General features: G+C 46.5%; 1 protein-coding gene across 5 annotated transcripts in view; it reads right to left on the bottom strand.

Annotated features, from left to right (window-relative positions):
* Positions 1–22,864, bottom strand: part of SNX31 (sorting nexin 31) — a 254,818-nt gene that overhangs the window by 4,002 nt on the left and 227,952 nt on the right. For 2 of the 5 annotated variants that reach the window (XM_069220562.1, XM_069220558.1), the window contains exon 13: positions 19,037–19,096. In XM_069220562.1, the coding sequence (XP_069076663.1) occupies positions 19,037–19,096 (60 nt within the window). Of the gene's footprint in view, positions 1–17,905; positions 18,117–19,036; positions 19,097–22,864 lie in introns of those variants that run through there. The other 3 variants (XM_069220561.1, XM_069220560.1, XM_069220559.1) reach the window with 3 other exon arrangements.

Here is a 22,864-nt window from a genome sequence, read left to right on the forward strand (position 1 = left end):
GGTACAATTGTTGCAATGTTATTGGGGGGTGAAGTTCAGACTGCTATACCAACCTAAGCTATTTAGCGTTGTGATCCGTGGCTGAAAAGCATAATGGAGTACAATGCTTCCAACTTAGAGGATCATCAGGGCAGTGTATCAACAGAAGCCTCCACAACACTTACATGTGAAATAACTTAAAAAATTAAACATCAAATCAGGGATTATAAAGCGAAACTACTCACACATAAGGGTCTCAAGGCGCTAAGGGGGTTTGTCCTGTGAACTTCAGTCAAAGAGCCAGGTTTTAAGGTCCTTCCTGAATTGGGATAGCAACGGTGAATTCCTGAGGTGCAGGGGCAGGGTGTTCCAGCTCTTTGCTGCAAGGTAGGTGAAGAATCTCCCACCAGCCAAGGTCCTCTGTATGCGGGGTATGGTGGCTAGTGCTTGTTGAGCGGAGAGGTCTGGTGGGGGGCATACGGTGATGGGGTGGTTGAGGTACGCGGGTTCTAGTTCATTGATGGGCCTTGGTGATTGGGGATTTGGGATATGTTCAAAGTGGGGAATGTCCAAGATGAGTCTGGCGGAAGAGTTGTGGATATGCTGTAATTTCTAGAGATTCTTCTGGGTGGTATCGGCATAGAGGGCGTTTAGTCGAGTCTGCTGGTAACCAGGGCATGGGTTACGGTTTTGCGGCAGTCCTTTGGGATCAATTTGTAGATCTTCCGGATAAGTTGGAGTGCGTGAAAGCAGAAGGATGTGACTGAGTTGATTCGGCGAGCGATGAGTCCAGGATGATGCTGGTGTTGTGTGTGTGGTTTGCTGGGGTGTGAGTGGGGGTGTGCCGAGGGTCGATGGCCACCAGGAGTTGTCCCAGGCTGATGTGGATGGTCCCAGGATGAGGATCTCAGTCTTGTTAGAGTTGAGCTTGATGCAGATGTCCTTCATCCTGGAGACGACTGCTTGAGATTTGTGGGATTCCATGAATCCTAGTGAAGCTGGCACAAACACTATTCTCTATCTGCTCAGTTTTAGTGCTTGGCCGTGCAGCAGCCTCAGGTTGTATCATTGGAATGTCTCTTTTACAAGGTTCAGCATTTGATACCTACCAATTTTCCCCTCCTGAGAAGGCTTATACGCATGTTCATTTTTCCTTGTTTTATTGATGGACATCTTAAACTTCTCTACCTCCTGGTTAGATTTTATGCAGGGCTTGTAATCAATTCTACCTCTGGTATCTGAGCTATCCTTAATCAATACAGTGAAAATAAGGGATAAATGGCATAATACTTACCAAATCAGTTGTAAGAATAATTGAAGGATTATGTAGACATCCTACTTGAAATGTTCAACGTTTAAAATGATTCATTACCTTTTGATTTCCTACACATAGATGAATCCTAAAACAATACTGCATCTATATGGTAAACTATTTAATAAAGGACATAGATCAAAGCGAAAACAGCTGCGGCAGAAAGTGAAAGCTGAAGCACAGTTATATATGAATATAAGGGATGGTTTTAAATGTGACCCTGATACCAGGGTACACTTAATAAAACAATCTAGAAAGGACTTTAAAAAATAACTTCAAAAGATTGCATGGATGGAGAAAGAAACAATATGGATAGGAGTGATCAGTGTCATCGACAACGTAATCCAAGCCCTTTTGGGATATAGTGGATAAACATTGTGGGGAAGGCAGACAATAGAAGCACCCCGAGTTGCAGAGGAGGAGTGGGTGAATTATATCTCAGATACATATGGAAAGAAAAATAATAAATCAACAGACACCATTGTTAACCATTCAAAGTTTGTTTGGAGTCCCCTGTTGGCAAATCTAATGTGAACTCCTTAATACCAAGAGTTAAGGAAATCATTACAAATCTAAAAAGATCCAAACAAGGCCCAGATTGTGTAAGCACTAACACATTAAAACTGGCCTCAAAATTATGGCCTCAAATACTAACTCCCATCTTTTCATCAGTAATCAGCGGAAACAAAACCTCAGTCTCTTAGAAAGGCAAACTATGAAAGATGCTCACATGCCCTTCCAAAAATGATCCTATAATAACGTTACTGAACATACCAAGTAAAATATATGCTAACCATCTGCTGCAATCCCTAGAAGAATAGGTTGAAAAGCAGGAGGTCCTACCAGAGTCCCAGCTGGGTTTTAGGAAAGACTATCCAATGGTTGCTTTTCACTAAAACTACTGGTCGAAAAATAACAAAGAATATATTGTTAAATAAGCATCCCTATGGGGGCGTGACCACACAAGATGGCCGTAAGGACGCGTTCCTGAGCAGCTTGGTTCTGACCATGCAGAATCCTCAATTTGTCCTGGCATCACTAACCACATCAAACGCTAGGTATTACAAGAATTCCTTCTGGGACCTTGATGTGCCACTAAAACTGCAGATGGGACTAGCCCTGCTGATCCTGGGCACACATTAAAGAGATAGACCACATCGGACTGCAGCCGAGAACTGAGGCCTGCATAGGCCAGCACGGGGTCGTGCAGCTGTGGCAGACCCCGTACCTGGATCACTGCAGATTACAGGGGGCACCACATTGGCAAAAGAAGATCAGGAGGCAGTGAGTGCACACAGCTGGATGACGTGCCTCTCTCCCCACCTTTCACCTGGAAGCTGCCTTCTGCAAGCCGCATCTCATCAGAGGACTGGCACGCAGCACAGCTGCATCGTCGCAACTTACCAGAGTTCCAGGAGTGACTCTGCAGGAGGTGGCCAGAGGAACCAGATGGCTGCAGACTTCACTGGGGCTCTGCGACTGGGCGGAGTTGGATGCGTGGGGGCTGGGTGGATTGCCTCTTCTATCCAGACGTTGACTGTCATGGGCCATGCTGTCCCAGAGGATGAGGACATGGCGTGGCAGACCTTTTATGGAGGCCTGAGAGCGAAACTATTGAAAGCGGCCTTGGACAGTGATAGGCTTCACCACCTGATAAGCCTATGTGCGATGAACCTTCGGGGGCCCTGCGGGACTGCGCTGCTCTGGTTGTGCAGCAGGAGACGTTGCGGCTTCCAGTTGGCCTAATTAGGCCATTAAGGAGAATCTGGGAGGCACTGCCGCAGACTGAAGACCCTTGCTTTCCTTCTGGTGCTAATTATGGCAGGTACCCCATGCGCAGGGGCCTGGATGGTCTGTTGAGAGAGGAGATTTGTTGCAATGGGGGGCCCGCACTCACCCCAGCATGAATTGCACCATATACTGTCTATATCATGAGGCGTCGGATCCTGTCAGCGGGAGCCCTGAGGACTGCCCACTGCTAAGGGCTATAAGAGACACTGGATACTGGCAACAAGGAGTACTTTGGCAGCACTTGTGGAATAGTTGAGCACACTGGGCAGCACATGGGCTGCAGGCTGCCAGCCGTGGAGGGTCTCATTTCTGGACAGTGCCTGCCTCTGACCCACCGACTCGGCACTAGGAGCTGTGTGGATGAGCCCAAGAGGATCAGGGCTTCTGTAGGGATACTATGCACTTAACCATAACTATCGCATGGAGCACTGCTGGGGGGCATCCGTGGAGAGCGGGATCTGGCAGGATAGGCAGGTGGGCCCAACTCAGGGGAATACCACTGAACACTACGCACGTTGATGCGTCTAGTCAGCAACAGACGCGCCAGGGTGCGGGTTGCTGTGAGGGTCTGCGGATGTCTAGGTGGAGGAGCCCTCACATGCAGAACTAACTGAGATTAATCAGAGTGCACGAACTGCACTGAAGAGCAAGATCGACAAGGTGAACTTCAGTTTGAGCTGATCTGCAGGTGGCTGACAAGATGATTGTTGCGGAGGGGGTCAATTACTCAGCTACAATTGGAGGTCACCGCGCTCCTGCAACAAATGGCTGCAGTCAACTCAAACTGCTCAGCTGGAAATTAGGGTAGAGGATGCAGAGGGGAGATCGTGCTGCAACAATGTCCCCTTGCTGGGGTTCCCTGTGCGGGCAGAGGGTGCAACAGTGTGTTTTGTAGAATGCTGAAACCTACTGGGTTGTCACCCTTCTTCGCCATAGCAAGGGCACATTGAGCATTGGTGGTGCCCCCTAGAGTTGGGGTGCCATCATAGCGCGCATCCTGAATGACAGGGATAGGGACTGTATCCTACGGACGGCCTGAGAAACTAATAACCCATGTTACGAGAACCACAATATCTCCATTTATCCTGACTACACTGGCAAGGTGCAGGGCAATCGCAAGACTTTCTTGGAAGTTAAGGCCAAGCTGCACACTATGGGCCTCCGATACATGCTCCTTTATCCAGCCAGGCTGCGGGTGATCTCTGAGGGCAGGTCCCACTTTTTTGATTTACCAGAGAAAGCATAGGGGTGGCTGGAGATGTGGGACTAGCTGCCCAGGGACAAGCGAGGGTCATGTAGATCAGGAACCTGTTGAGAAAGGGGATCCAGGAGCCACAACTGGAGGTTGCAGGGGGAGACTGCGTATGATGGAACTCAGCCCACTTTGGGAAGTGCCCAGGAGTGCATTATGGTCCAGGTGGATGGAACTATGGCACTGCAGCCTGAGCCTCCTGAACTGGAAGAGACAGAACCAATATTGACAGCAGACGTATCCATACCAGATCCTGATGGTTGAAGGAGACCCTGCTTGCTCCTCCTGAGTTGCTCAACAACTCCCTTTGCTCCCTTTTGTATCTTGCTTTTTCTTCCTACATTGGGGGGGGGAGGGTGGAGTCTCAACGAGGGGCTGGTAGGGTGGTCTAGTTTTACTGTTGTCACTAGCGCTTAACTCATTTGGGGAGTGGATTGCAAGAGGATTTGTGGATGTGCTGGGAGGTGGGAAGGGGAGCCCTCTTCACGTAATGTGTTAGGTAATGGTTGGGGGGGGGGGGGGGGTTGGGCTTAGACTGTGGGTCCTGGCAGCTATAGTATGCATGGATAGGCAGCACATTTGGTTACTGTATAGCTTCATATACGAGGTGGGGGGGCTGTTTTCTCCCCCCCCCCCAATGTTGATGAGGATATTGGTAGGTGCTGCAATGTTTGTGCGATTGAGGGAGTTGGTGACACACCTGGTGGGCTGAGCTGCTGGACATCCCTTCTTGCAGGAGGCAGAATACCTTAGACAGTCATAACCTTATTGACTATCAACAGTGTCTTCGCAGGGAGGGCAATAAGTCTGGGCGGCTATTGGCTTGGATACTGAAGCATGACCAGGACGTCCCACCAATTCTGAGACTATGGGACAGGGAGAAGCAGATAGTGACACATCAGGAGGACATACTAAGCACTCGTATAACTCATATTCGGACAGTTTAACAAGCAGATAAGAGATCCACCCTTACAAGATAAAAGGGTTCTTTGAGGGGCCGGCCGAGGCCTGCTTCTCCCTGGATGAGGCCAACGGCTTGGATGAGGAACTCATCCTGGAGGAGTTCAGGGCTGCACTCTGGGAATTGAATAGGGCCAAGACCCCGGATGGAGATGGTTTCCCTGCAGAGTTCTATCAGGCCTACACGGATACAGTTGGGGAAAACCTACTGGAAGTTCTTTTAGAGGGGTGGAGATTTGGCATCTTATCCCTAACCATGCGTATCTGTTTTATTTGGAAACAAGAGGGGAATGGGGGGCTGAGGATCCCTCCTCCTATTGACTGCTCATTATGATAAATTCTGATACAAAAATTCTCTGTAAAGTGCTGGTGACATGGTTGTAGGGTGTCATCCGGAGACTGATTCATGATGACCAATGTGGGTTAATCCCCAGTCTGAGGTGTCTCACTCATACATGAAACAGCTGGTTGGGATTCTGAGATGGCTCTTGTGTCGCTTATCAAGAAGGCATTCAATACGGTTGGGTGGAACTGTCTCAAGTCGATGCATCGGGAGATAGGAGTTTGGAAGGTTTTCTGGGAATGGGTTAGTTACTCTATACGGGACCTATGGACCGCGTTAGGGTAGGAGAAGTGGTGTTGGAAGCATGGGTGTGGACACACTAATATATATCCATTCACCTACAGAGGTAGCACCTGTCTTGCTGAGACACTGGAGAGGTCCAGGAGGGTGTCTGGATTGCGTGTCATCATGAAAACGCTGCTGTACCCTCTTGGAAGGTTGGCTATGTTGGTGTCAGATCTGTTGCCAGCTCTAGTAATACGAAGGGAGCGAGAGAGCTTCCGGTACCTTGGTATTATGGACAACAGGACAGAGGCGGGACCATCAGTGGGTTAATGTTGAGAGGGTTGTGCAGGGCCTCACTAGGTTGGTCAAATTTGGTAATATCCTGCTGTTGTCGGTCACGGGGAGGGCAGTGGTTGCCAAGATGGTCTTCCTTCCACTGTGCTTATATCTGGTGCAAAATGCAAATTTCCCCGATTCCCACCCACTTTTGTGTACTTTAAACAGTCTCCTTATTTCCTTGGTATGAGGGAAAGGGAGGAGTAGAGGGGCGCTGTCTGTCTTAAAAAGGACATTGGAGGAGGGAGCCCTTCCAGATATACAACTTTATTATTATGCAGTACATCTGCAGCAAGCCACTCAATGGTTGAAGGACATTTGTAACTGAGAGAAAAAGCTCTTTGCTGGTCTGATCAGTGCTGATCCACTGCTGCTCATCTTAAAGGGGTCAAACCCATACTTTATTTGGGCCATCATACTGCACAGATATGGGAGTCAGTGGTGAGGAAAGTTATACACAGAGCCGCCTTTGATAGGGAATTATCTGTTTGGGACTTGGAGCCCTTCCAATCCATCGACCTTGACATGTCCATGGAGCAGTGAAAAGAAGGAGGATGCCTCTTGGCAGGGGATTTATATCTGGGGGAGGTCTTCCTCATTTGTCATGTCAGGCCTCCTTTAACGTGGCGAGAGGTCATTTCCTACAATTGGCTAAACTAATGAACACTGCAAAGAAACTGGTGTACGTATTCGGAAGTGCCTCCGCAACTGCTGGGGGCTGATTCAAAGGGGAGGAGGAGGGAAGGCATCTTATCTCCCTGTTCTATAAAGCTCTCCAGACAGACCTGGTGATGGCTATGTATAATGCGAAGGCAGCATGGATCAAGATATGGGGGTTGACCTTGATGACTCAAAATATAACGCCTGCCCAGCTTAACTGTATAGATCCCAGCAGGATGCTGGGTTGTCCTTGCTTGGGGGTGGAGGGGACCACATTCCTGCACTGGCGGGGCAGTGCGCTGGTGTGTGGGATTTCTGGAGGACGGTGGTGCTGCACAATGAGACTGCAGTGGGTATGGTGATACCGCTATCACCAGAAGCATGCCTCTTGGGTGTAGCGGTGAAGCCCAGGGGTCTTAGGATTTCATAAAGCTCCTACAGTTGGCACTCTTGCTTGCTAAACGCCCGCCGAATCGCCAGAGGTTAGATGGGAACTCTGATCCCAAGTGAGATGTTGTGGGTGGGAGATGTGTTGGAACGCGGAGTGGCAGAGGAACAGCACATGTGGTTGTCCTGCGCAGATAAGGTCTCAGATGACTTGGCAGCCTGAAGGGCAATGCTATATTCATTCAATTAACATAGTGATTCAGAGCTGGAGAACACCTGGATGATACGACATGAAGCTGTGTAGAGCAGTCTTGAATGAGTGTGATGACATATCCGGTGGGGATTACTCTGATTATTTTTCGGTGTGTTCCGTATGCCGACCTGGCACAAGTGATATTTCTTGCACAAGGACAGTCCTAATGCTTTCTGTAATAGAGGGGAGAGATGCGACACTCGCATGTCATCAAGCACATGTTGTAACAGTTTCTATTGAACAAATGCATAGATTTTTTTTTTTTTTTTTTTAATTTTTAAAACATCCCTCTACGTGGCATATATTAATTTATCAATAGCGTTCAATACCATAAATCAAGACTATTTTTGGAAAACAAATGTTTAACTGGAGAATACCACCAGTCCATTGAAATTAATAATGCAACTACACGAAGGGGGATTGACAGAATTAAACTTATAACAATGGATCCTCACTAGAAATAGGAGTACACAAAATGGTGCAAGGTGTATTGTAGCGCCTCTTCTCTTTTCAGTACATAGCAGATGCTCCTGCAGTTTGAAGAACAGTGTATTTGTTTCCTCCAAAATTCAGAGCTGAATCTATTTCATCAATTTTCTATGCCGGTGACATAATTCTAGTTGACCTCACCCCAGTAAACTTACAGCAACAAATACATGTTTTCTCAGAATATTGTTCTAGCAATGATTTACCCATAAATGTCTCTAAGACAAACACAAAACTTTTTTCAGAGTATAACTATTTTGGTCTCCTTTCTAAAACTAATCTAAATTGTAAATTTCACACTGATCAACAAGAACAGCGAGCAAACGTTGTTGCAGACTCCTTATTAGGGAATAAGCGAGCTTATGCTCCCAGGGAGAACTATAATAAAAAAATAACTAACCTGTTGTTGTATGGATGTGTGATTTTGCCTGTAAAAACATGACATGTCCCCAGATCGAAGAAATTAACATCTAGATAAAATATCTTGGATTACCGAGAGGATTACTGTATAGAGCATTGAGGCTAGAGCTGGGAATAACAAATATTAGCTGCAAGCATCAGCAAAGAGAAGTGAACTATTGATTTTATATCTCAAACCCAGTGGGAGGTTCAGTAAGGCAGTCCTAAGCCTGAGAGTTGGTTAAAGTTTATATATAAATTATTTTTAAATTATAAGAGATATAGAAATAGATATAACATAAAATGTAGGGGAAAGGTCTATACGACATAGAAAAAGCTAGTAAAGCATCTGGTCAAAGTAGGAGTTATTATTAAAAAAAAAAAAAAAAAAAAAAAAAAAAGACTTGGAGGACTGCAGAAATATATCCCAACCATCTCACCTTTTGTTCAGAGATTAGTGATCAGTATTGCAATCATATTTAAAATGAGACAAATGCCAAAGGTGGATGCTTAAATTAAGACTGGGCCAAGTACCTGCTTTCACTAAACAGAGGATAACCAATCCTGGATCAAAGACCTCAGATTTGACTATTTGACCTTTTGTCAAACTAACACATTGTCATGTTCTCATCCGCTTGCATTTTATTTTGCACAATGCTCAGATCCGACTGAAAATAACTGTTAATACCTGTCTATAGGGAACTACAGATAGTTGTTTGCAAGAAGTCATTATAGTGGTGATAAAATGTAAAGGACTGTGTTATCAACCAGGAACATTTTAAAGAAATTGCGATGGATTGTGTAGTCTGGTTGATACAGGAAAACACCCTCAGTATTTTATTTAGAGCCATTGTTGATCCATATCCCTGGTATGCTAGGGTTGCTAATATTCCAAAGAAGATTAGAATCAGTGCCTGGAGATATATGTTTTTAGAATTTGGTATGAAAAGTATAGAGTAACTTTTATATAAAATCCTCCATTAGTAACTCACACTTTACACTTTATTAGCAGCCTTCGCATGTCTAATTTCTTGTCTGGTCTTTGTCCACTTCTGGATATATGCTATTAATTGATGATCTAATGAGTTGCTTCCGAATGTTTCACTTAATGGATTGTTCAGGTAGGTACATAATGGATCAGAATAATTTTAAAAGGCGTACTCTATAATCAATTTGTTTCAATTTTGTGTACTGATGTTAATGTTTGTTTTGCCTAGCTGGCGTGATATCAAACATACAAACTTAAACCTCTGATAACTGATGATTCAACCATTTGATTCTGCTGCTAGATCAGATTCATTGCTACTTTTTGGATCGGGCACTTGGAGAAGATGATTTAACTTTATTAAGTCTATATTGTTAGTTAGGAGTAGGTGAGTCACTATCAATTACACCAGAAGTGTCTGATAAACTCCCTCCTTGAGATAGATATTTAATAACATCCTCCTGCATTCACACAGACTCTCTCCTCACTTGTTGGTATTAAGGAGCTGATTTTGCTTGGCTGCAAATATTAGGACAGAGCTTTTAACTGTATCCCTGTCCTTTGTCTTGGATTACGTCTTGAAGGAGCTTGGGAGACAGAGATTACCTCTTTAGCAATTGCTTGCAATCTAAAAGAAAGACTATGGCCCTCATTATGACATTGGCGGTAAATCCCACTTACTGCCATGCTGACTGCCGCCAACATACCGCCGCGGCAGCAGATATCCGTTCACCATATTATGACACACATGCACACCAATCCGTCACTATTCAGTCACAGACACAAGTCCGCCACACCAAATGTCGGTGATAAACTGGCGGTAACAAAACCCACACCGTTACGCCAACAGAACAACGCCCACCACATAATGACCCACAAATCACCACGGCGGGCATTCAATGACGGTAAACCATTGGCAGTACATACCGACGCGCTCAAAATACACACACACACACACACACACACAAAACACTACCACATTGGACAATTCAAACAACACACACCTGACACCCATACACACAACATACCCACCCACACCACTATAAAACACACACCCACATTACCCACAACCCTTAACCATTAAAAACCATTGGCACGAGACAGACACCATGACTACAGACAAAACCAGAGCCACACTACCTACACCTATACACCACCCACGCAACCCACACCACACACCCAAACACATCACCCTACACACCCTCAACCACACAACTCACACAACACCCATGGCACCACAAAGAAACCCCGGATTCTCAGAGGAGGAGCTAAGGGTCATGGTGGAGGAAATCATCCGGTTAGAGCCACAGCTAACTGGAGCACAGGTGCAGCAGAAATCCATTGCCCGGAAGATGAGCCATGGTGGAGGATCATGGACAGGGTCAATGCCGTGGGACAACATCCAAGAACCAGGGATGACTTCAGGAAGAGGTGGAACGACCTACAGGGGAAGGTACGTTCCATTGCAGCAAGACACCAACTCTCTGTACAGAGGACTGGCGGTGGACCCCCACCTAGTCCCCCACAACTAACAACATGGGAGAGGCAAGTCTTGGCAATCATGCATCCTGAGGGCCTGGCCAGAGTAGCAGGAGGACTAGTCTCTGGTAAGTCAACTCTATTACTATCACCCCCTACCTGCATGCCATCAAATACCCCACCCTCACCGTCACTCTATCACTCCACCACCACATCCCACTCATCCCAATGCCAAGCCCTGCATGCCATACCAATGCATGGACACCACTCACAGACCTGCATGGACACCTATCACTAAAGCATGCACACTAGACAGAATCAGCTAAACCACCATATACCAACTTACACAAGTCAAAGCTGCCAGGGCAAATACAAACAAAGAGGGCAACCCATTGATGCACAACATGTCACACATTGAAACTATAACACTGCATTTACATCCCCACAGGTACCCCAGCCTGTGCCAGCACTATCCAATCCCCCAACAGAAGAGGCCCACAGTGATGATGGCAACTCTGGTCGCCTGGATCTGGATGACCAACCTGGCCCATCAGGGACCTCTGGACAGTCGATTACCCAGGCACAGGCACAGTGCACAGTCACACACCACCACAGAGCCTTCACCATCAGGAAACACCACCAGAGCACCCACCCAGCGTACCCATACCTCTGTCCCCAGGACACGTCAATCAGCAGTGTATCCACCACTACAGGGACCTCAGGGCACACCTCATACCCAAGACAATCAGGGACCTGGATTCAGTGGCAGTGGGCACACGGTTCAGGGGACAGAGGCACAGGACAACAGGGAAACTGGGAGGAGTGCTGTGCGCCAGGGGGAGGACAGGCCCAGGGAATCGACTCTCCAGAAGGCACTCACCTAGATCCTGGGAACATACCAACATTCCCAGGATACGCTGGGCCAGATCCTGGACAATGTGCAGGGGAACAGGCGGCTGCAGGAAGGACAGTACCACGGGATCAGGGAGGACTTGCAGGCCATCAACAACACCCTGGTCTCCAGAGCAGGGGTGCTGGCAGACATGGCCAACATCATGAGGGAGGCAGTCTTACAACAGCGGGCCCCTGCCACTAGCCAGACATCTGAACTGCCTTCCACCTCCAAAGCCACTAGTGGACAGGGGGTTCCGGAACAGGACCAACAGGCCACCGTCACTGCTCCCCCCGCAGAAGGTGAACCACCCTGCAAACGTTCCCTGCGATCCAGGCAGAAGCCAGAGACTATTGCCAAGACCCCCGTCAGGAAATTAGACTCTCCTGATACCACTGGCAATCAATCATAGAATTTGTAAAGCGTTCTACGTACCCGCGAGGGTTTCAAGGCGACGGGGGTGGGGGAGGGGGCGGGGGGGACAACTGATGTTACTGATCGAAGAGCCAGGTCTTGAGGAGTCTTCTGAAGGTGAGTAGGTCTTGGGTCTGTCGCAGGTTGGTAGGGAACGTGTTCCAGGTTTTGGCAGCGAGGTATGAGAAGGATCTGCCGCCTGAGGGTTTTCGTTGGATGCGGGGGACGAGGGCGAGGTTTGCGGAGCGGAGCTGACGGGTGGGGGTGTAGAAGCTGAGTCTGTTGTTCAGGCAGGTTGGTCCGGTGTTGTGGAGTGCTTTGTGAGCATGGGTAAGAAGCTTGAAAGTGATCCTCTTGTCCACGGGGAGCCAGTGAAGGTTTCTCAGGTGGTGGGAGATGTGGCTGCGGCAGGGTATGTCAAGGATCAGCCGGGCGGAGGCGTTTTCCTGGGATGCCTGTGTAGAGTGCGTTGCCGCAGTCTAGCCTGCTGCTGACGAGGGCCTGTGTCACCGTTCTTCTTGTTTCTGTCGGGATCCACTTGAAGATCCTACGAAGCATGCAGAGAGTGTTGTAGCAGGAGGAGGAGACTGCGTTGACCTGTTTAGACATGGTGAGGGAGGAGTCGAGGACGAAGCCCAGGTTGCATGCGTGGTTGGTTGGTGTCGGTGGGGTTCTAAGTGCAATAGGCCACCAGGTGTCGTCCCAGGCAGAGGGGGTGGGTCTTACCTGTGTGTCATTGGAAGTATTGTCGAATCACTGCAGTTCTGTTGTCCTCATCCTCCTCCTCTGCCTCCTCGTCCACAGGGTCCACTGCTGCCACACGGCCATCTCCAGCCTCCTCCTCCTGCAGAAAAGGCACATGCCGTCTCAAGGCAAGGTTGTGCAACATGCAGCATGCCACGATTATCTGGCAGACCTTCCTGGATGAGTAGCACAGGGATCCCCCAGTTAGACGGAGGCATCAGAACCTGGCCTTCAGGAGGTCAAAGGTACGTTCGATAATCCTTGTTCGCTCATGTGCCTCATTGTAACGTTCTATTACCCTTGTCCTGGGATTCCTCACAGGGGTCAGTAGCTGTGCTAGTTTTGAGGGACATTTAGGCACACACTATCCTATATGGACCACACCATACACATACACTAACATCTACTGGGTGGGTACCCGGGGTCACCTATAAGCCACACCCTGTGCCTCTGTAGTTGGCCCATCACATTTGGGATGCTGCTACTCCTCAGGATAAAGGCATCATGCACTGACCCAGGATACTTAGCACTGACGTGGGAGATGTATTGGTCCGCCAAGCATACCATCTGGACATTCATGGAGTGAAAACTCTTTCGATTTCTGAACAGCTGTTCATTTTGCCGGGGATCTTGGGGATATGTCCCATTGCACAGAAGTCAGCCTTCACTGTGGCTAAATCCTCCACCTGGGGGAAAACAATGTAGCTGCACATGTGTTTAATCAGGGCAAACAACACTCGTCAGCACTATTGAGAACATTGGCTGTGACATTCCTGCTGCCAAGCCCACTGTCACTTGGAAAGAACCAGTTGCCAAGAAATGGAGCACAGATGGGACTTGCACAAGAGGGGGGATCCCAGTGGGGTGACGGATAGCAGATATTAGGTCAGGCTCCAATTGGGCACACAGCTCCATGATTGTGGCCCTGTCCAGTCTATGGGTGAGGATAATGTGCCTGTCCTCCATTGTTGCCAAATCCACCAGGGGTCTGTACACTGGGTATGTCTCCATCTCCTATTCATCCGCAGCGGTTGCAGTCTATGGGACAAAAGAGTGAGGAACCAGTCACAAACTGAACATCATAGCCACAACAGTACAATGCATGATGTTAACCTTTAATGTGTAAGTGGTATTTATCCTGTATGTCTAATTTTGAACTGTGACGCAGTTATCCATGGCCTGACCCACCACCACCCCTGAAATGGCGTCCGCCTGTCCTGTGTGGAGGGACAGGTGGAAGTGAGGTGATTCCGCTGACGTTGTGCACCGTTGCGGGAGGCGGTCGGGAACCGCCGTGCAACTCTTCATTGGTTATAATTGGGCCCTATGGGGTACAGTGGCCAATGGTGATGTACGCCGGCGGTGACGGTATGCACTGCCGCGGACGTGACCGCCATTTTCTATCTGATCACTCCCTTGCTCCCTGACCTTCAACAGGAGAGGACCTACACTGTATGTGCTGCTGTGACCTGTGTCTGGAACCTAACATGGCTCGTGTGACTGGGGGGAAGAGCCCCTGCCTTCACCTCGGCAGAGTTGGAGCGACTGGTGGATGGGGTCCTACCCCAATACGGACTGATGTATGGTCCTCCAGACCAACACAATGTCCCTAAGAAGTTTTTCCTCTCCACCACTGACCTCTTCTCTGCCCCTCCCTCCCCGTCCTTCATATCTGGCCAGGGTGGCAAAACCCAGGCAAGCACCTCAGCCACCCTTTCCACGGGACGAGTGGTCTCCACACCCACTCGTGGTGGGAAAGGGTCCGGAGCACCAGGCAGCCTCAAGGAAAGGGTGCCTGCCCCTAGTGCTGCCAGGAGGGGCAAGGAGCATGCCCCACGTGCTGCCAGGAAGGGCAAGAAGCCATCACCAGCTGCTGCCAGGAAGGGCAAGGAGCCTGCCCCCAAGTGCTGCCAAGAAGGGCAAGGGGCTTGGTGTAGGGACTCAGACGGAGCCCCCACCACCAACCATGGTTGTGCAGCTGTCCGAGGCTGCAGGGGATGGGCTGGAGCCTACCACCACCACCAGCAGCACCACCACCACCACCACCACCACCACCACTGAGCAGCCGTCACCGCCAGCAGACGGTTTGTAATCCTGCCTCCATGGGCTGCTGTGCGGCCTTCCCCCTGCAAATCCTGTGGGTATGACACCCACCTGAGAGACTGTGACCTTGCACTCCCTAGGAACAGAAGCACAGGGCACAATGCCCCCTCCAGAACCAGGGGGGTATTCACCCACTTGAGAGACTGTGGCCTTGCACTCCCCAGGACCAAGAACAGGGCATGTTTTCCCCTCCAGGACCAGTGGTGTTGTTCCATCTGCTGGCTGAGGTGCCCCCACATTCCCCGTCCCCCTGAGGTGCCTGCCTATTTTCCAACTGATGCCCCTGCAGTATTCTCTCCATGTTGCTGCAGGTGACAAGTGGGGCCTTGGACTTTGGCCTTTGGCCCTGTGGCCCACGCACAATGAGGACTGGGCAGTGTCCCTTGAACTGTAGATATCTGTATATACCATTTGATTTAATTTTCGTATTTCTACTTTATTTATATTATTACTATCACATTCGTGTAGTCCTTGCATCATTCATGAGGGGTACGGGGTAAATATGTTTTATTACTGCATCTGATTGTGTGTATAGTGTTGGGGGTGTTGCGTGTGTGTCACTCTCTTTTTCCTCCCTCCCACCCCTGTGTGCTAGGCAGCTGTACTCACTGTGGTGTCTTCGCCGTCGTTGGTGTCCATGGTGGAGCAAGACATAGAATATCATCAGGAATATCTGAAGTTTGGGTTCTGTGGCGGCGTGGTTGTTCCCTGTGTCTCCAATGGTGAGCCCTTTCACTTCTGAGCTCTGTTTCCGCCAGGCTTTTGATGTCGTTGGTACCTCCCCGGAAAAGGTGGCAGATTTGTGTGTCTTAATATGGTGGGCGGAACATTGGTTTCTGCCTGGCTGTAGGCGGCTACTGCCGTGGTGTCTGTTGTTTCCGCCCTGGCGGTCGGTGTGGTAAAGTGGCTCTCTATCGGAGTTCTCATCGCCATGGTCATAATTTGGCGGTATTACCGCCACGTTATCACCGACCGCCAGGGCTGTAATGAGGGCCTATGTTATAAGAAACAGTGGATAAGTGTCTGCAAGATTTATTTGGGGCTTTCCTCTGCTATTATGTTAATCTGTAAAACTAAAGGAAAACTATGTCTTCTTTAACAAACAGTGGATAGGAGTGTGTAGGATTTATGTTGGGATCTTTCTCTGCTATCTTTTCCATCTGTTCACTTTTCAGCTTCAATGAAGAAATACTCTCCACCCCTCCCATATTTGTTTTGAATTCATTGAATTGCTTGTTGTTTGCTGACCATGGTATCTGGTTAAACTTGAGCTGGTAGACAGGTGAGGCAGATTGGTACGATTACTTAATTGAACGCTATTGATTGGGGTTCCGATTCAGAACACACTTGCTCTTCTGCTAACAGTGAACAAGTTGCACTTGCATTCCATGAAGGGCTAACAGTATGGCTTTGCTGTTTCTCCTGTGCAGTATTTCCTAAGTTATTGTGACTCCTTATTGCCTATGGGCTTATTGCTGAACATCGGGGAATCTGGTGGAAAAAGCTGAAGTTGATTTTCCATCTCACAAGTACAAAGAGGGTTTTGCTGGTTTAAGTTTACCAGTTTGAGCCCTATAGCAGATAGGCACTTGTTTTGTTTTCTGCTTTTCAGTGTGTACCTTACACGTTTCATATTGATACTACCAGATTCTCCTGGATGAAACTGGGATATGGAGTACTTTGGTTAAGTATATGGGCTCGCATTCAGCTCGGGTTAAGAATAACTTCACGTTGGGATCCTGCCACTGCTCCTGGAGGGTGTGTTCAGGCCTTCCGGGAAGAAGCACATCTTCCTGAATCAAAGGTCAGTGTGCACGAGTAGCTATGCCTCTCTCCTACCCAATGACCGAGGCGCAGCTCATATTAGGACTAAACTTAATCCCTCAGAGTCTTGCAATCAAGAAACCCGTCTGGTATCTCACCATTATGGCCAATTCGATTTTTGGGACATATTCTCCATAAGACTATGTAAACTTCCCCCATCTTCCACAGCAGGCTCACTAAGGATGGTGTCTCAGGTTCCCTCATATTGAACAACACAGTATTGCCTCTCGCTCACATATTCCCTTCTTTGATGAGGTTTGGCTTCAAATGATGCTGGATTGATTCTTCCAAGTGTTCCTCTTCTTCGCTCCCATCCCCAGGACTTAATTGAATGAAGGTCTTAAAGTGGGTCGCTCCACCCTTCCAGGTGCAGGAACACAGGGGAGGTCGTTTAACTTTCCATAGCTCTTATCAGCAGAAAGGCAAGCTGTAAATCTTGCAGTCTGGGGTGTGTGATACGATCATGAAAAGCCTGCATCCTAAACTTCAGGCAGTCTACTGTGAAATCCAGACAGCTGGAGCATTACGTTTCTGGCAACTTCTGTGGCAGAATAATAGGCCCTTGGACCTGAACAATTATCTTAAATTAGGAGTAAGGTGTTGTAAAGCTGAGAAACGGTAGCTAATGTTTTTATGTTGTCAGGAAAGTGGTTGCTGGTCTGTAGACATTGAAAAAGACTTTTGATATCTGTGTATCTCTTAATCACAGTGCTTGCCTCGTTGACTAGGCTGATGCCTATTTGTCTGTTGACAAATAGGTGCTGATTAACATGGATGTGGGTAACATCGTTGTTAATGGTAAGACTTCACAGGGGGCTTTGGTTATCAGAGAGATGCTGACAATTCAACGGTCAATGAGGTAACATTTTCCTAGTTGACATAGATGTAAGTTCTAATAATTCTGACGACAACCAGATTTCCTGAGGCTGTGATGATATCCAAGTGTTGTTTGAAGTACCGGGGGGGGGGGGAGGGGGGGAGGTGGTAATTCCTGTTTTATTGGTGCTTTGTGTGTGGTGTGGCTGAACTTGACTGTGCACAGATACCTCGCCAAAGTAATGAGACTCGTAATACCAATCACTTCTCAGAGTACTTCAAAGGTTTTGTAATAAAGGTCCTATAAATGAGACAGTATGTGGAAAATGATTCAGCTGCAAATTAATGCACTTGGCATGAGGTCATAAGTCAATGTTTTCTTTGTCCCATAGGTTCCAGAGATTGCTTGACCTTGCTAGAAATGTCAGCCATATTCAAGAGTAGCTTCACACTGGCCTGCCTCTGAGCCCTGCAGCCTGGAGTAATGAGAAAAAATAGCTATCAGGTGTAAAAGAAGCAAGAAAGTTGTTATCTTTAGTTTTCAAATTAATTTGATTGTACAGCTGTGTTTTCTAAGTATTTATTTCCAAAGAGCAAAACTCTGACGGATTCCTTTCCACCAAACATCCAGTAGAACACTGGACTCCCCCCTTCACTGGCTATAACATGGGTCATACAATGAGATGGATAGGTGTTAAATAGGACTGTTTTAACTAAATGCAGCTTGTATTTGGTGTCTTGACATCTCTAACAATGATTCACAGACTGATGCGGCATAATACAAGCAGGTTAACCAATGAAAGATGCAGTGTTGGAGCAGTAATGCTTCTAAGTTGAGCTAGGACAATGATTTGTTTGTTAAAGTCCTGACCAATTCCTTCTTGTAGAACTGTTTTCTGAATGGTGTTAAAAAAAAAAAAAAAAAAATCTACTCTGATGCATGTCCACAGAGAGGTTTGTTGGGCATCGCGTCTAGCGAAGGGCAAATACAAAGCTTTTGTGAGGAACAAATAACAGTGAGAGGGTGGGGATCTGCTGCCAACCCATCAGGGATCGGTATGTTTTACAAGGGAAGGGAGATGAAGAGAAGGAGGGGGAGGTCGTTTTTTTTTTTTTGTTTTTTTTTTTAATGTTTGTGATTTCTGTGGAGGTGAGCACTATTATCAGGTGATCATAAATATTTTAGTGGCAGTATTTTGTGTTTAAATATTTTTTAATATGAGGACAAGTGTGTGCAATAATGCTAGCAGAAACAGACCCAGCAGTTTTCTTAAGAAAATATTTTAACATACATGATTAGGTTTGCAACAGTACCACAAAATCCTATGCACGCCAAACAAAGAAACCCGTATTTGTATTATAACCCCAGACCACCTGTACCAATCCTCATACTGACCATTTGCTGCAATTTGCTTGATGTCCTCGTCACTTTGGAAAATTCTGGATCTTCAATCTGCTGAAAAAGAGAAAGAATAGCAGGTTAACAAGCCAGATTTCAGTCAGACAACATCAGGATCCCTGCTTCCAATTCACTGTGATCTACAAAATAAATCAGAAAAGCACATTATTCCTGTAGAACAGCCATCGGAAATGTATCAACTATAAAAAGTCTGGCTACCTGTCCGGACGTGGAAGTTTTATTTTCCGTACTGTTGAGTTGCGTTTAAAATTCTGGTTTGGCGCTACAGTATTTTCTATTCCAGAAGGAGGGTGCCTACCCGGAAGCAGGCTGAAAATACCACAGGCACAAAAAGGATTTGCTTCAGCAATATGAAGCTTCCAATGGAAGGCTGTTAAGACACCATAATATCAAACATGCCCTGCATCACCAAACCCAAAGCCTTCTACTTCATGTATTCTTTATGACAAACTGCTGGACACCTGCTCCACCGTACTTGAATTCTAGTTAGCGTTGGCTTTTGTGCTTAGTTATGCAATGTGACTACAAATGCTTAGTCTGTCAAACAATAAATACAAATAAATAAGTGCCACAGCTGAAAGTTTTTCTAAGGAGGGTACTGATCACTGCCACACTGGCACTACCCATCCTGCTACTGCCAGCACAAGCATACGTTCCCCCTAGGTTTCCCTGAGCACAATAGGTGTAAAAGAAAAAATTACATCAAGTCACATGCACTACTTGTTTGCAGAAAATTAAAAAGTGAGAAAGAAAATGATACATGAGAGTTGTTTGGGAAATGGCCAACTTTTTTTGGTTGAGAGTTATTATATTCTACATATATTCCAAAATAAAAGCAAGATTGGTACAGATTTTACTCTAGATACATCTGTGGATGATCATTATACATTTCGTTTACTACCATTTCCCTCTCAACAGGAAACTTAAATAATAATTTCATTTATGGGATGCATGTAGTGTATGGTATTTATATAGAGGGAGCCTAGCCAAAGCATAAAGCCAACAAGTGATAGAAGTAGTTTTCAGTGAGGGTGGTTAATGAACTGTGAAGTAGTTTTCTTTAAAGAGGGTACTCTTCAAATCCTTCCTAAACTGGAGCAGTGTTGGGACGATCCTGATGGATAAAGGGTGGTTGTTCCAGATCCAAGATGCATGGATTGAAAAGTCCTGCTACTTTGTTTTTTCTTTGATTACATTTCTGAATCTGGTCTAGTGGATTCCTGGTTGTCGATCTGCTGAGAACTACCAGAAATGGTGAGCTTATCTGCAAATGAATTGGCGATGCTGGTCGTGATGGCTTTGTAAATGATGCAGCTGGTTTTGTAGATGGTGTGGGCTGGCATCAGGATGGGGCAATATGATAATATTTCTTCAGTTCCAGGGTAAGACATGCTGACGCATTTTGGATACCTTTTAGGAATGCCAGTGTGGAGTCTGGTGGAGGGCATTACCATCATCCTGATGAAAAGGTACTAGGGCTTGAACAGCAGTTTTGATGTCACCTTCTGGAATATGCATAGTTCCAAAGTCAATGGGCAACAAATGTTGTGTTATAGGGCCTGTACCATCGCGTTATCTTTGCAAGTATGGTCTTAAAAATAACACTATACAAACTGTTTTTGACTGCTGGAAAGTCATAAGTGGCTGAAAGTACACAGGACAAGCAGCCTCTTTACATCTGTGGACATGCCTTTTTAGGGTCAATGCAAATTTGCATGGGTCAAATTACTAGTTGTCCCTTATGAACAGCACCAGTCCGAGGTAAATAAATAACTACATTGCCTGCCATCAAGATGAATTTAACTGGTGATGAATTGCAATTGTGGTTTTAAAAACAAACATCATGCTTTGATCACGATATGAAGAGAAAAACAAAACTGGACAATGAGAGTATTTTTAATCAACATTTTAAACTCACTCTTGTGACAACTAGAACGTTCATTTTAGAAGCAAATGTAACATTTATTAATTGCTCAGAGGTCTGCCCCTTACCTAATTTAGGCTTGTACAGCGATATGTGGATCCCATTCTCTGTATCAGAGGCAGGAGGCCCAGGCTCACCTAGTTGCTCAGCGAGGCAGAGATTCCCATTTCCAAACCAGAGTAGGACAACGGCGCCGTTTGGCATCTGCTTTGTAGCCAATTCAGAAGGTGATAACTTTCCTGATGACAAAAAGCAGGTCCCAAACCCACTGAATCTTCATTTAAAGGTAGACAAGTTTCCATTATTACCAGCAACAAGACACTTGGCACAAGCGGTCCCGTCAGGGGGAGATTATTTGAGAAGGGGTGAACTTTAGGTCACAGATGGCATTTTTGTGGCTTCTTTTCATGCCACCAAATTCTAAACCAGACCACTTTAAAAGACCAAGATATAACCAGATTTTGGCATTCAATTTTTATGGTCTTTGTATCTCAGTTCCAATACCTGTACACCGCAGTGTGCTAAGGGAGTAATGTGGTCATCCAGTGGAAACGAAATAGTACTTTAAGCATTGTGACACCAAATGGAAACCTCATTAGCTACAGTCACTGCTCAGTAAACACCTGCTGCTCAAAGAGAGAGCACGCATTAGCAAGGCTAGTGGGTCTAGCTTTGGGAAGCTAGTACAGTAGATCATTTTTGTATTTATAATTGCACTCATTTGCCACAAATTGATGTAGCTCATTTGTTAGCAATCAGTGGTGCCGTGCATTTTATTATTATTTATGAAGGAAACATGAATACATCACCAGGTAACCAAGCACTCAAACTGTGGGCAGCTGCAATTTTACAATATAACTTATCCACTTTCTAACAAACTTTAAAAAGAAGCGCTGGGGAATACCCGATATTTAACATTAATAAATGAAATAAGCATACTTTGAGCGGGTTTTGCAACTGAAGAGAATAGAACAATTTCCAGGTGGATGAGAACAATGTACACAGACTCTATAGACACTCGGACTGAAGGGAGCCAATAGGTAATGTGGGCAGACGCACTGTCTCGTGCTGCGAGCTGTAGTAGAGGGGGAGCTCAATATGAATGACAATCTATCAGAACAATAGATGAAGCCTTCCAACCATGTATTATTTTTAGGGTAAAGCAAAAGTCTTTCGAGAAAGCTAAAACAGTCTCAAAGACCACACTTAAAAAGGGCTTTAGAGGTCTTTATTCCCTTGTCTACATACACACTGGAAACACTTGGAAACAGACTCCATTGAGATAGTGGGTGCCATAAAATAACATGACCGGTCCTGCAACAAAAGGAGGGATTCACTGTGGTGTGCAGGCACTTACACACCTACATGGGATCTGGGTAAGATTATCCATGGTCCTGCGAGGCCAGACATCTAGTCTTGGCATTACCACTTTACCAAAATATGTTGGTAATAAACACTGTATAGCAAACCTGGGCAAGACCACAATTCAGAGAAGTATGTTGGACACGACATGGAAACCCCCCCCCCGCCCCAGTAATGCTTTAGTGGGAACGTTGAAAACGATATGGCTTATTATTCCAACCTTCCGTATTACCAGTTTCCTCTTAGGCAAATAGGTTCTGCGGGTTTTCCTCTGCCCCATTTGTGATTTTTTATTTGCAAAGATGAGAACGACTTGGAATCAGGCTACGTGCTGTTAGATTGTGCAGAGCAACAGCTGATTGGAACTCAACAATCAGGAGAAATCACCTGAAGGAAGCAGCACTCCGTCTCATCTCTGCTCATTAAAACAGAGTCTAGTGGGACAGTTTTGGGCTTTGAAACAAAGTGACCGGCATTGCAATCAATCCTGGTACTTGTACTTGACCAAACTGATCTTA

Source organism: Pleurodeles waltl, chromosome 2_2 (assembly GCF_031143425.1).
Source record: "Pleurodeles waltl isolate 20211129_DDA chromosome 2_2, aPleWal1.hap1.20221129, whole genome shotgun sequence".
NCBI lineage: Eukaryota > Metazoa > Chordata > Amphibia > Caudata > Salamandridae > Pleurodeles > Pleurodeles waltl.